Source organism: Hoplias malabaricus, chromosome 3 (assembly GCF_029633855.1).
Source record: "Hoplias malabaricus isolate fHopMal1 chromosome 3, fHopMal1.hap1, whole genome shotgun sequence".
In the NCBI taxonomy this organism is placed as follows: Eukaryota; Metazoa; Chordata; class Actinopteri; order Characiformes; family Erythrinidae; genus Hoplias; species Hoplias malabaricus.
Genome location: NC_089802.1, coordinates 61,335,796 through 61,351,763, shown reverse-complemented (window position 1 = coordinate 61,351,763; position 15,968 = coordinate 61,335,796). Strand labels below are relative to the sequence as shown.

The 15,968-nt window shown below is 38.5% G+C and overlaps 2 protein-coding genes across 2 annotated transcripts in view; one reads left to right on the top strand and one right to left on the bottom strand.

The window, feature by feature from the left end:
* hs2st1b (heparan sulfate 2-O-sulfotransferase 1b) overlaps positions 1–12,277 on the bottom strand; it is a 101,508-nt gene extending 89,231 nt beyond the window's left edge. Inside the window, exon 1 of the mRNA XM_066664793.1 lies at positions 11,909–12,277. Coding sequence (XP_066520890.1) covers positions 11,909–12,032 — 124 coding nt within the window. The 5' untranslated portion in view covers positions 12,033–12,277. The remainder of the gene's footprint in view (positions 1–11,908) is intronic.
* The window catches only part of dzip1l (DAZ interacting zinc finger protein 1-like), a 35,435-nt gene continuing 31,417 nt past the window's right edge, over positions 11,951–15,968 (top strand). Inside the window, exon 1 of the mRNA XM_066664791.1 lies at positions 11,951–12,019. The gene's annotated coding sequence lies outside the window, so the exon portion shown is untranslated. The remainder of the gene's footprint in view (positions 12,020–15,968) is intronic.

Genomic DNA, 15,968 nt, shown 5'->3' with positions numbered 1-15,968 from the left:
TCCAACAAAAAAACAAATAAATATATAAAATTTGGATTAATGGAAGCGAAAAGTGTTCAACTGTCTTTGCATAAAAGTGAAATATGTATGTTTGGGGGAGGCACGGTGGCGCAGCAGGTAGTGTCACAGTCACACAGCTCCAGGGGCCTGGAGGTTGTGGGTTCGATTCCAGCTCCGGGTGACTGTCTGTTAGGAGTTGGTGTGTTCTCCCCGTGTCCGCGTGGGTTTCCTCCGGGTGCTCCGATTTCCTCCCACAGTCCAAAAACACACGTTGCAGGTGGATTGGCGACTCGAAAGTGTCCGTAGGTGTGAGTGTGTGAGTGAATGTGTGTGTGTCTGTGTTGCCCTGTGAAGGACTGGCGTCCCCTCCAGGGTGTATTCCCTCCTTGCGCCCGATGATTCCAGGTAGTCTCTGGACCCCCCGCGACCCTAAATTGGATAAGCGGTTACAGATAATGGATGGATGTATGTTTGGGGATTTGGAGACCTCTGTGGTGGATATATGTAATTGCATTAAAAAGAGCATTGTTAATTTGGAAAAACGCTTTCATTTTAAAATTTCAATAAAATAGCGAAATAATTACAAAATATACTTAAATACGTGTACTTGTGTAAATGTTATGAAGTAATACCTACTTCAACCTTGGAATGAACAGTTTAAGCCCTGTATCTAGAGTGAGCATCACCAGCAACACAACCACCACCACCACCCCCCACCCCCAGATTCTCAACAAGTGCAGTGCAGTGCTGCTTTGGGGAACAGACACATCTAATACCAGCTGAGACACACTGAAGATCATCTATCAGCTCACCCTTGCCTCTCGTCTGTGAAAACTGACACTAACACACCACAGCTAAAAACTGACACTCACATACTTAGCATACCTTTGGGAAAGAGGCACTCTTGAAAAATGTATTCTGAATAAATAAAAAGTACATATATAGTATTCAGAAGTACTTGTTGTGGTTAAAGCTGTAGTTTACAAAACGCCCGTGTTTAAATTGGTTTAAAAATAAATGGCATTTTGGAGGTTTTTAGACAATTAAGAATTCAACTGGCATCAACTGTTTACATATTTTTGCTGTAGGTTGTACCGACTCTAAAATCGGGAGAGTGCTAATTGCATGAAAATAATCACAGACCTCAATAGCTATAAGACTAAACAATTAAAGTAACAAATGAGTTTCTGCGTTTCTTCAAACAGTGAATAATAACTTACAGACAAGTTAACTTTAACCACATAAAAACAGCCATTTTTTCGCTCATACATACCATTACACCTTGTGGATGTGGAGCTTCTGAACGTAAACAAACCAGAGAACAGCATTTTCCCACAATCGTAGACCTTTTTTTTTTTTTTTTGAAATGAGTGCTGGACCCACATTTTTGTGAGAGCACAAATGCGAGGTTAAATGGAGCAAAACAAACAATGATCACTGAGAAATATCATTACCAGATACTGATCTGAGGTAAATACACAACAATGTCTGTGTTTACTCAGGATGAAATAAATTAGTATTTATTTCTAAAACACTCTTTATATGAGTGTTTAAGCTCCTGTTCAGAAACCTGTGTACTAATGTAGTGAGCCTTTTCTACAGTAAAATTTTATTTGAAGATCAGAGTTAACATGTCATATAAGCATTTTGTGTTACAGGATGTCAGAGAAAATAGAAACATGACAAACTATAGAGTGGGACAGACAATGTTTCTGCTCCTTTAATGAACACAAATTTATTGTATTGTATACAAATAAAGTTGTATCAAACTTCTGCAAATTCTACTGTCATTTTTGCACATTGTGAGGAAATGTGATCAATTAGAAAAATAATAAAAACTATCAACAATCATTGATAATATTAATAATAAGTATTATTAATATTAATAAACAGGTGAAGTGACAAAAATGTCAAAATGGCCAAAGGGAACACACCCCTGAGAAAAGAGGTTTGTGCCAAAACTGCTCGCAAAACTCAGGGATCAGGGACACAAAACTCAGAAATCACGCACAGAACTCATGCAGTTGCACACAAAACTCAGAGAGCATGCACAGAACTCAGAACTCATGCACAAATGTCATGGAGCTAACTTACAAATAAAATATCCAGCTCTGAAGTTTGTAAGTTATAAGTTTTATGTTTGAGATTAATTTTTTGTGCAATTTTTCTGGTACAAATCTGATTCCATTCTTTTCCACCAACAAGGAAGCTGAAGGGTTCCAGTTTGTGAACTAAACGTGGAACCATTCGAGTGACATAAACTCTAAAAAATATATAAACATAAAAACATATGGAAAAAAAAAAAAAAAAAAAAAAAAAAAAAAAAAAAAAAGTGTATGCCCTTCAGTACAAACTGTAGCTTTGTCAGTGGGCGTGTTGAGAAAGAGCTCAGAGCCTCAAAAACAACATTATCGCCCAGTGGAGCTGGACAGGGACATTTACAATGTTTCATATAAATAAACAATAGGAAATAAAACAGGAACACGTTCAGATTGTGTGTGTTTCTGGGGCTGTGTTTGGCTCTGCTTTAGTTACGTTTCTCCACTATTCACAAGCTCACTAGGGTGGCTCAGAACTCGGCAACATATCTCACAAAGAGAGGAGGACTGCTGAATTAGTCTTATTTCATATGTCTTTGCCTGAAAAATTGTAAAAGGGAAGTGGTGGGGAGACATTTTGTGGGGTTAGTGTGTTTATAAAACTCCATGTATAGCCAAATTAAAATTTCTTACGTTTTAATCTAACCCATTACATGGAATAAATAAGTAATTGTAATTCTTTGCTGGTAGGTCATCTAGTATTTATTTTGAAATAAAATGAACAAAATTTGTGCTGCTTTTTTCATTTTTGCATTTAGTAGTCCTGCCCATATTTCTCCATATTTTCTGTACAACACAATCACATAAAAAAAACACTAATATGAAGTACTAAAGCTTCTCCAGGCCTTCTAATGACAATGGTATATATGTTGGGATTTCCTGTTTTTTGAAATGCCAGAAACACCTCTGTTACAATGGCTATATGGCTAATGGTGGTCCATCAAAACTAGACTTGTCTAGTCTTGTTTATATCAAAATTGTAATTTGAAAAAGGTTCAATCAATAACACATAAGAACTGCAATATTATTTACTATAGCCTGCATTATTCAACTTTATTTCATAATTGTCTTTCTTGAGATGTAACAAATTTTAGCCTAATAACATAATTAATAATAATAATAATAAATCAACCAAAGGCAAATGTGCGATGTACATAACATATACATATTCTTTTCTTGTCCAAATATACAGGACTAGGACTAAAGTTTAAAAGAAACTAATTGCAATATTAAACACACACAATATTATTCAGACATATCAAAATTCAATATTTTGCCCAAATCACTCAGTCTTAATGTGACCTGAATTAATATGTATGATGGTCTGATGTGGTCTTTACTAAGAGAAATGTACTGCAGGTGTGAAGACACCCTGAGCATTGCTTCATTCTCAAAGTCCAATCATTATATTGTCAAACACTTTCTAATTATCCACTGAGCCATACTGTTTACTCAGCATGTCAGAGTGATTATACTGCATGTTATTTGCATCAAACTGATGCATTTCTTACTCTGTTCTTTAATCTTTTTGCCAAAGCAAATGTAGCTCAAGCTGTGGGCTTTTATTCCTGAAGCTAGAGCTTTTCTCCTTATTTCAATCAAGAATCCTGCAAGTAAAAACTACACTGATTTATCCCCACATGCCGCTTTTTCATTTTAAATATAATTGCCACTTTTACTTCATTTCAAAATCTTTGATTTCACTTGCTTGTGTATTGCTAAGTAGCTTTCCTCGGGCATGCTCTAAAGTAAATAAGTTAATACGTTTATTTTTGTTTTGGTATCAAAATCATCTACCAAAGCACTCAAGCCATCATCTGCCATGAATGCCTCTGTTCTGAATCAATTTCATGCACACTTGCTAAAAGAGCAATACAATACAAATAGGACAATACACACTATTACATGGTCAAATGTTTGTAACATTTATACATTCATTTTCTTTCGGTCTCATCATTCTGTTCAGGGTCATGGTTGGTCTGGATCCTACATGGAGTCATTGGGCAATTGGGCACAGTGCAGGAACACACATTCACAGTCACCCACACCTTTTGGCAACTTTGCTTAGAGGGTTTTGTGAACAGAGACCACAGTTCCCAGAGGACACCTACACAGATACAGGGAGAACACACCAAACCAAAACCCGGGGCCCTAGAGCTGTGTGACATATCTGTGAGAATTTGACTGCATTCAGCCACAAGAGCATTAGTGAGGCCAGAAACCCAAACTTAATGTTTTGTTCTGGATCAAAAAATGATTTCATCAATCCAAAAAAAAAAAAAAAAAAAAAAAAAGGTCCAATACTGTACAGCCCAACACTGGGGGATTTTATATCCCTCTAGCTGACACCAGTCAAAGGATAAATTTTCAATTCATGCAATTTTACAACTGAAATTAGTTCATTTAAAATGGGTGCCACCCATAGGCATTTATTTATTTAGTAAATTCAGTGAGATTAAACTATGAACATAACTCAATATAAAAATAATAGTGATAGACAATGCACATGCCATGCAAGACAATGTGTTTAGAAGTGTAGAATGTAATTTAAGTAGTTGAAAATGTTGGCGTGAAAAGTAATAAAGAATGCGTGATTAATGCATAACTAAAGCTGAGACAGGATAGTTGTATGTTTTAAGGCTTAATGCAGTATTAGACCGAGGGATAAAAGGGACCTGGGGTTGTGGGTTTGAGTCACACGCCGGGTGACTGTCTGTAAGGAATTTGGTGCGTTCTCCCCGTGTCCGCGTGGGTTTCCTCCGGGTGCTCTGGCTTCCTACCACAGTCCAAAAACACATGTTGGTAGGTGGATTGGCGACTCAAAAGTGTGAGTGAATGTATGTAATCCTGTGAAGTACTGGTGCCCCCTCCAGGGTGTGTACCCACACAACTTGCGCCCAGTGATCCCAGGTAGGCTCTGGTACCACCTTAAACACGGGATTATACTTCAGAACCTGTGTTTGTCAATGGACATAGCGGAATGCCTTGCACAAAACATCGGAAGCCTTGATAGAAACTGAATGAATTGCACAAAACAAGTAGTGGGGGTGGATGACGTTGGCAAGGCATAAAGCACTGCGGGAAACCCTGGATTGTTTGAGAAAATTCTGAACTATTTTTTCAGACCCCACTACAAAATAGCAGAAACCCAAAATAGTGCCATTTATAGTGAATAGGGCACAGTCCTGGACAAAGAAACGGTGTATATACTTTATTATGTTTCCTTTATTACAATTCCTGATTTGCTCAAATAGAGGCCAATTGTGACCTTTTACTTTTATAATCATTGGTCTGAGAAAATTGATGCATTGTTACACCATTTTGCTCAACATTACTCAAAAAGTTTCTATCATCCTGTCACTGTTCAGAAAGAAGTCTTGTAAACTTACCCTAGTTTCAAGATTAGACACAAGTATGTAGATCTTCAAGAGCAGAAAAAGGCCTCTCCTCTACAAACCTACACAAAAACCATTTCCCCTTAAAACTAAGCAGCTGAGTTTGAACAGGGCTCAGAGAGAGTGGAGCTTGTTAGCAGGGAATGACGATGAGATTTAGAGCCTTGACACTGAGACTTGTGACAAGCTGTGGCAAGACGGGGCCAAAGGTTTTCCATCTTCTAATGAACTGATAAGTTACATGCGGCAATCCAACACACTGTCCAGTGCCTATAAATTCAAGCCTCCAAAGGCCCATGTTTCATTTGCGGCATCACATCCATCACATGCCTGAAAAGCCTCTCATCAATCACCACGTTCCTCTCTCAAACAGCTCCATTTCACCCACTTTAATTAGCTCTCATCTTAATAGAACGATTCATATCTCCGGGCCCATTATCCAGATTATTAAAGGAACACAGCCAATCAAAATGTAGTGTATTGAACCAGAATCCCCTCAATAAAAATCAGGAGTCATATTCATTTAGGAGATGTTTCATTCTTTTGCCATTATGTGCACAGATGAACACAGCAGACTACATCACTACTCCAAAACACACACATATTTCATAGCAATATGAATGGGACATAACATCAGCCATAATAATAAAAACACCACCCTGCTTCTACACTCAATATCCATTCTCTCAGCTCCACTAAACACACAGGATCACTTTGTCTGCCCACTGCTCGTCAATGCTCAGGACCCCCGGGGGAAAACCACAGAGCAGGTATGACTTGGCTTGTGGATCCTTCTCAGTGCTGCAGTGAAACTGATGTGGTGGAGTGTTACTCTGTGTTATTCTGGTATGAGTGGATCAGAGAGCAGTGCTGCTGGGTTTTTTAAACCCCACAGTGTGACTGCAAAACTGAGAATATTACATCAACCAAAAACATCCAGCCAACAGCATCCTTTGTCCACTGATGGAGGACCAGAGGACGGCCAAAACAAACTGTCATTGGCTTTACATCCACAAGGTGGACCAATGAGGTTGGACAGTGGACGGTGAGTGGATACAGTGTTTAAAAACTCCAGCAGCACTGCTGTGTCTGATCCACTCTTACCAATGCATCACACACCAACAACGATGCAACTCTACCACCCAAATAATACCTGCCCACTGGTGGTCTTGTCTGGGTCCTAAGCATTGAGGAACAGAATGAAAAAACAAGGCTAACACTCTATGCCACAGCAGATAGATTCACAACGTGAACCTGTATAGTCAGCGAAGCTGAGAGAAGGGACAGTGAGTGAGGCGGTGTTATTGCTACTGCTAAATGGAGGTCGCTCAAATGTGTGGGTTTAAAAAGTGACGGCGTACATAGACTTCAAATAAACTACAGGTTAAATGGGTCAGAAAGCTAAACAGATATTGGACAAAGATCAAGAGGGGTCACAAAGCTACACAGCAATAACACACACATGAATTTATATAGAATTGACCACAGTTAACACAATGCAATGTCTGAATATATTGAAACCCCAGGGCTGCACAATACATTTCGGTGGTTGCTCCACTAAACACACCCAACCACATGTCACATTTAACAAATTAGTTGCACCAGGTGTGTTGGGGCAGAAAAATCACCACACAATACTGGACAGCTGCCCTTCAGGCCTGGAGTTGTGCACTAGAAGTTTGCCCAATAATGTACAATTCGTGTGGTGTTTACGTGATTAGTTGCTTTGCAAGTATTTTAAACGAGTTTATTACTTTCTGAATGGTAATTTAGCTATTGTCTCTTATATTGCTTATGCACGGTCATTAAGTTATTATTAACTGACATGATTTTTCTATATGTTCATGTCGTATCACTCTCTGGGTCACCGGACTGGTCAACAGTCCACGTCGACATTTAATCCCATGCTGGACCCATAATTCTCACACAAATCATTACACAGATTCTGAACTGAAATTGGAGTCAATCAAGCATAGTTTGAATGTATGGTAATCAATAATGCAGACTGCTAACAGAAAGTGGTCAATCATAATACATATTCTAAAAAGAATGCAGCCAATCACAATGCAGATTTAAATGTAGTAAGTGGATTAATGTGGTACTTTTACATTAGAGAAAAGTTTGATAAACCCCACTCCTACAATTAGACCTGTCCAGGCCTATTCTTCAAATACATGCGACCAACCAAATAATGCTGGGGGAAACCAGTGAAACAGCAGATGAATATGTCATTTGATGCAATTAGCGTCCCACAGTATCCCAACTATGGTGCAGGACATTACAAATGGTAAATGTGAGTTCTTTTCAACGCAAAATGAGTTTAGGGAAAGAATGGCTGTTAAATGCAAGCTTGCACGTTCCTCCTCGATGAGCAGCACTAATGCAAAATGAAAGCGCAAAGAACTGTTGTGTACTTAAGGGGAAATTACAGCCTGTATTCAGCACAATCAAAAGAATTGTTGCCTACTTAATAGGGCATTACAGGGCAAATTGGGTACGGTCAGAAGAAAACACAGCACTTGTGGCCTATTTTGGAGTCCGATTCTGCTAACATACAGAAGCCTGCTCCCTCTTCTTCCCCTGTGTTTGGCCCCAAGAGAAAAGCCCCAACCCCAAGCCCTGTTGTTTTTTCCTCAAAGAAATCAGCGGCTCCAAATGAGGTTTTCCACTTTGTTAAGCACTCAATGAATTCAACATGAGCATTCTGACTGGACTGGTCCCTTCTGCAATTTATTCAGTGTCAGAAAGCAGAGTCCCGCTTGTTTCCGCTGGTTCCATAAACGTCTGCACACACCTGTGCCGCAAAAACATCCATCATCTCACGGGTCATCAGATGAAGTGTGCAATTACCAAGACGCGAAGACTCCCACAAATATGTGGGAGAATAAGCAGGTCCAGTGTACTGTGCCTGCTACCATCTGACTGCAGTTTGTAATCACATTCCATAGCAATAATGAAAGAATTTTAAAATCACAACTTCAAAGACAAGCATCCAGACTACAAGTTAACACCTGTCAAATGAATGTATGGAAGCTATAAGGTGCAGATCATTAAAATCTAAAATTAGAAGGCTAGATGAATTCTAGCCATATGCAGATCAGACATAATGTCAAAGCGAGTTTGCGAGCATGTTTGGTAAGTAAATAAGAAAATTAGAAAGATGTTTCAAACGAAAAAAACAATACAAGGTAGGGGTGGGCGATATGGCAAAAACACATTATCACAATTTTTATTTGCAGGATCACAATCTCGATTTTATCACAATTCTTTTTCATGCTGGTTAAACACTCTCTGTATTTTTTTTTCCATTTTCCACCTGAAATTATATCATACTTGTATTAATCATACTCAAATCTTGGGGCAGTGAATAAACTAGAGGAAATTTTATGATGTAATGTTACTGAAAAGCCTTCAGAATTTTTAAATGAATCTGAATTTGAAATGAATCTTTACTGGTCAAAATATGATCAAAACTATAAAACCTTTTAGGCACTTTTCTAAATTTAATTTGGAATCTTCAAAGGCATTAAGGAAAATTATTCATTTTACTGCAGAAAAATATCTAAGCTTAATGACAACATTTTACTTTTTACCCTCCTTGACAACTAATCTCATGCAGCTCTCCAAATGGCTTTTTACCCTCACCAAACTGGAAAAAAGTTCTGAGCCACTTAGATTTATTTTGATATTTATTCTTGATTCTAACCCAGTTAGGCTTTGTGGCGCCACAGTTTTTTGGTTTTTTGTTTTTTGTGAGGAAAAGATCTTATGTATGGAATACCAAATTCTTTTGGTTTTATTTCAGTAGTCCTACATTTTAGAATACTTACTTACATTATCTGTGTCCCGAGAGTCTGCCCATTCGACTGATGTGTAATACATACAGTATTCTTATCTTATTTTTATCCTTCACGATCTGATATCATCATATTGCACACCCCTAATACCAAGTGAGAGTTTCAGGGGAATTATGCACGTAAAGATACATAGATTGCCTCATAAATTTCCATTGAATGTTCTACCTTTTCTGCATAGTTCAGTCTTGGGATGTAAACATCTAAGGTCAACATTCCAAATCCCAATCACTAGCTAGGTGTATATGCACCAAGTTATGAAGCAGAGAAACTGCTGAAATGATGCAGCACCCTCCAATACCTTTAGAATGAGCTAAAGTAGAGTTTTTGATTCAGAACTAATGATCTGTCATCAGTGTCTGACCTCACTGCAGTTCTCATAATCCTAGAAGCTGCATCTGCAACAAATGAGGACAAACTGCATACACTTGCCCATCACCACCATTTTGCATAATTCCATCACAATATGTATTAAATCACTATGAAAGCCTTCAGTTAACATTCCCCTCCTAGCATTGATAAACCCTTAAAACTACTCTCAGTTAATCAAACCTAAAGACTTAAAAGTTACCTCCAAGTAAACAATACCCTAATGTCTTAATATTGGCTTAGATGTAACCCTACACCTTTCAACTTCATTTAGTACATGTAGATCTATGAAAATGCATTTAGCCTCCCACCTCATGCCACCGCTCCAACACTTACCTGCAACTCATAAGCCCAGATTTTCAAGTTTGGGGAATTGGTTCTGTAGGTTTATGATGTAAGAAATCCTGGCTGTTTGAATCTGATCATTTTACACTTTCTAAAGAACACCGAAGTTTCATAGAAGTGATCAGTCATGGAATTGACTGCATATTTAGCACATTTCTAGTATATAAACACCACTACACAAACATGTTAACATGATTTTCACTGAAAGTGTTCCTTAACTGTTTAATCATGCATAAAAGAGCAAAAAGATCAAATAAATAATCCAAAACCCTTAAAAGATCAATGTCTTGACTACCAAGGCTATTACACAGTTTATTTTGCACTGGGTTAGAAGCATGCCTCATTATGTTATTATCTCATTATCATGTCTCATTATGTTCCGGGCATATGCTGGCCATGGGCACGAACCACAGAATGCGACAGTCAACCAGAGAAAATCTCCATTAGCTCCTAAACTCTTCAAACACCTCTCTTCCTGTCTCCTAGATGCTTTTTTGGGGAGCTTGATCCTTGTTGAAAATCAATGAAGGTTGGCTATGGGCATGTGACTAAGGCAGAAGCAGATAAGGAATGTGTACTAGCTGGTTAGCAGATAACACCGTTCTGATGGTCTTTTGTTAAAGCTAGTTATCTTTACATAACACATGTCACCTAAAAATATCATATTTTACCATCTCATATGACAATATAATACAGCTAGATGAAACATGGGGCTTGATCTGAGGTGAGCAGTGCTGGCTGTATGCACGCTCTCTGTGCTAGGAATGTTTCGTTCGTGAACGAATCGACCCCGAGTCGGTTTATTTGACTCGTCTTTCGTAGGGGCACTTCAGGAGTCGACTCTTACCGAAGATTTTATTTTATGACCCATGTCATTCATATTTATATATATATATATATAAAAATGTAGATTGGTTTAATTATTTTTCCTAACATCTCAACTATTGTTCTGATTGGTTTGTGGGTGAGACATTACAGGACCACAGTGAGTTGTGGATATTAGCCTATACTAAGGTATAATCTGAAGCACACATGAGAATGGTGCATGAAGTGCTCATTTGTGGGCACCCCTGCTGGTGAAAATGACACCTAAATGGAGATGTGCCAACAAGGGCTGCAAATGTGTTAGAGTGAGTGACTGGACATGCTATAGAATAAAGGAATAGGGCTTATAAATGCTGTAAACAACAACAACAAAAACTGGAGACCCTTCCTCTCTTTGGAACCTTTTGCTCTGCCTCCACATGGTCCCTTACACCTGTTTCTTGTGTTAGTTTGTCTCTGGCTATCTTCTGGCTCAGAGTTTGAGTCATTTGTGGAACTTCTAGTTGTTTCCATTTAAAAAGACTCGAGCTTGTCTTTGTGTGTTGATTACTGCCTGATGGATTTGCTTATATTCTGCCCATATATATATATATATACACATACATACTGTGATACTTCTCAAAAATCATCCGAGATACCCTTTATTAAGTAGGAAAAAATGCTTTGTTTTAAATTAGTGAGTAAACTAGTTGTTTACTGGGCAAAACAAAACCACCAATAGACAATATCTTAACCTTGACTGGTGCAGGAGACAAAATTAGAACGCTAGTTAATGAAGAACCGAATGAATCGACTCAATTGATCAGATTCACCAAAAAAGAACCGGACTGCCCATCACTACAGAGAGCAGCTCCATACAGACAATCCTGAAACAAGTGCGAATCAAATGTACAGCATCGGTATGTGAATACGGCTTGCTGTTGGCGATAAGAGGACCTGTTCATGTTGTACATCTGCCAAAATCAGTGCGTATGCAGAAGAAAAGGAAAGAGAGGGGTCTTAGAGCTTCAATTTCACTCACCCAGCTTTTCCCGCGACTCCTCCAGTTTGCGAATTTGGTTCTCGATGAAGAGCACGGCCACTCCGAAAGCAAGCACAGCCAGCAGCTGAAACTTGGGCGGCATCATGATCCGTAAGAGCCCCATTAAAATGTCCGGATAGTTTATGTATATGTCATACCGAGAAGCACTCAGTCATTCAATCAGCAAATGTAGTATTGTGTCTGTCTGTCTGTGTGTGTGATGTTGGTGTCCAAATACTTCTGGCAGTAGCAAAAACAAAATATGTCAATGAACACCCTACAGTTCTGCATTTCATGCCAGCTACTGGTGGTCCATCTGTGTTTATTGTCGCTGGAGTCCGGTTCCGCGCCTCATGTCTCTCTCTTTAGTCCGTGCAGCTGATATTGACCCAATACTGGCGTTATTATTTTCTTGTCCCACCCGTTTTCTCACAAACCCCGCCCACCGCGTTTTGGAATTGGCTGTCGAGCTCCCAACAGGCGGGGTGAGAACTACTAGCCAATCCACGCGTATCATATTACGTGCTTCTGGCCAGTCAGCGCGCAGAAGTGTCTAAAAACGGGTGGGAAACGTTAACCACGCCCACTCGTTTCTACGTCACGCAGGACTCGTTTTGTTGAGTTTGGGATGCTTGAGGGGGAGAGTGTACTGCCCTCTATCGCCGTGGAGTGGACGTTAGTCTGTTGCACTTAAGTGCAATTTTGATGTGTTTGTAATTTTCAGCATTAACATTAATTGACGTTAATTCTATGTAAACATTTTTTGCACATTTGTTTTCATTTAGCGTAGTTCATTTATTTGTGCCAATTCAGTGTTTTTGGCCTTATGCCTCTTTTATTCATGTTGTTTTTAGATTCGAACCACCTCATAGTTACTCATGGATTCGGTAACTTACATACATTTAACAAAATGTGCCAAGTGGTGGAGAAGCACTTGTCAAATCTTGACTTGTCAAATCCAATCCTTTTAAATCAGATTTGAATCACTTTCATTTGTAGCCTTAGATCAGATACTCATCCAGTTTTCTGCATACAGCATGAACGTGAAAAATCAGCTGGGATTTCATGGGTCTTTTTGACTGTGTGCACCTGCGTATTGTTGTCATTATCAGCCAGCACCAGCAGCGGTATGCAGGCTGTGTGTCTCAAATGGCTCCATGCTTCCTATAGTGCACTGTACAAGTGATGGGAATACAGATTCTGCACCAAAAAAGTGCTCTGAATTTTGGAAAAGGAGCTTTGCAAGTAATAGATGAATATACATGGATTTGTGTTAAACATACTGCGCAGTACTTGGTTTTAGAATATGTTAATTAAGGACCTACATCACGCACTACATAGGGCTTAGGGACCCACTTCGGACAGACCAGCATAAACGACTTCTTTCACATTGCAGAAAGAAACAGGTCAATTACATGAATAAATGTGAATCGTCAAGAAATCTGATCAGAGTGCAAAAAGAAGTGCAATACTGAGGCTTGTAATGTTACAAGTACTGTGTAGTGTGTCCTTATTTATTGACTGCATATTGCTACTGGTCTTCTAAATGATCATGTTGATGTTATTGAGGCTTGATGTTATATAGGAAACACAACTGACATTTAAGGTAGAAGGAAATTCTGCCACTCTGACATCTGACAAGCTAAACATATTAGACACCAATAGATCTGAGATGGTAACATGCTTGATTTTGAGAAATACAAATGAAATGTCTTCAGAAATGAAATGTGAGTACTGAACAAAATTATATATATATTGCATTCTAAGAAAATACCTTTGGCTCATTACTTTCAGGGTTATATTTTTGAGATATTGTGAGAATTAACAGAGCAATTTACGTATAACACTGGACATTTTTTATTTATTCTAGTTCTAGTAAATGTGGGACTGTCAATATTTTCACCCACAGTTTTGAGCTTTAGGCACTTTAATAAACCAACTGTATGTGAATTATATTATATTTCCATCTGTGAATTTGAGGCAAATAACACATTACAAACACATTTATTTGTACACATCTATTGTTCCATTAAAACTCAATGTTATAATTCTGCATTGGTGCTATATCATATTTGGAGGACAACAGCACATACTGTTGGTTTATTTGAGCTATGTCTACCATCATTTGGATGTTACTAATTTTTCACAGGTAGGACAAAGATTGCTAATTCACCAATTGGCCACTTTAGGCACGTACCTTAATAGTTGCATACAATGAAAGACTGTTAAATTCTTAATCAAAATTATGTAGATGCCAATTAACAATAAGCGAAAATTTCATGATTGTGATAGGTCTAAAAGAGACATTTGATGAGGCATGAATTACTACTATGTATGGACACCTGTTTCTTTTATTTGAAAATGTACATAGCCTTGTATATTGCCATAAATATAAAATGATAAATCATTATTATGCAATATAAAGTCATTATTATGTATTTTGCCTTAAAAGCAGCTAGATATTTTTTTCAAGTGGCTTTCATAGCTATTAAACAATATTAAGCAAATCCACATCAGCTGTGATGTCTTTTAAATTAAATCTAAATGGTAAATAACGTAAAATAAGCTTTATGATTTTTTTCTGCCAAATAAATAACATGGTATGTTCCAAAAGCACTTTGTGTGAAAGAAAATCATTCCCTGTGGTTTGTCCCTGGTGTGCAGTGTCCCCTGACTCCCTTAAGAGCTGCTAACACACGGTGCATTGAGGGATGAGAGAGATAAGACTCCAACTGTGCATGAAATTGCACCAGATCAAATCAGCTGCGTTTTGCTGCTGCTTAAAATAGACCCCGTTCACCTTCTATCACCAGCCAGGTGCAAAGCAGCAGCAGCAGCAGCAGTATGGACAAGTGGGATTCACCTGCCTCCCACCCAATCCCCCCACCCACATTCAAAACCACACACATGCACCTCAGTAAGCATGGCTGTATTACCACAATTTATTTGTGTGCATTTTAGGTTTTATGTGGACATAGAGCAGTAAAGAAGACCTACAATACATCTGCCATACGTTGACAACATTAGGCATTTTCTGATACTGATTAGACTGAACACATCTAACTATTGGCGAATCAAGGAAGCTGCTCTTTTTCATTTACCACAGGGGGTCAGTTTTACATTTCAGACTCAAAAACCCCTTTGTGGTAAAAAAACAAGTAGCGACTGAAGTGGACTGTACATTCTTTGTCATGAGTTGTTGGAGTGCATTATCATCTAAGCACTTCACATCCTTTGTGATTAAGGCCATTTGAGCAGATAACAAAGGGGGCCATTATGTATTTATTCTCAGACACCGATGAGCAAATCTGAGCTAGCAGGCTTCCCCTGGCATCCACTGTCTACTGACTGTTAATAATGGTCTGAGGCTGTTAGAACAGCATGCATGTGAACACACTTCTTCTGCTTCCACACACACTCTAAGGTATCACCACAGACAATTATTGTTAACACCCGTGCAGCACCTTTTGTTTTAGCGATAAAATTGCTTTGCACGTCAAGATAAGCAAAACATGGAAGCTTAGTTCTTAATTTTGTTTAGTAATATTAGCTCTACAGTTGGAAAACATTGAGTATCATTTAAAGTATTAAATGTTATGTGTAGATAGTATAATTAGTTTAATTAAACTAATGATGATAGTGAGGCTACATATAACAAAGATATCTGCATTAAATATTGCTAAATTGTCATTGGGTAACAAGTGAAAGGAAAAGATGGCAGATACAAGTGGTCAAAGTGGGTTTTTCTTCCATGATTTGGCTCCAGAAGGAGCTCAGAGTAGAGTTATGTCTCTTTTTGTGTTAAAAGAAGGCAGCTGAGGTGATAAGAATGCCCCCTGGAAGCCTCCTTCCGGAAGAATACCAGGAATGGCCAACTGGGAGGTGGCCCCGGGGTGGACCCAGGGCGTGATGGAGAGATTACAAACACAGCCAAGTGTTCTGGCACCCATACAGCTCATAAAAAACAATGCTTCATTCATCATGACAAGTGATACATTTGAAACCAAATTTTCATGTATAACTGCATGCCCTTGGTATGTCAAAGTGTACATCCAAGAAA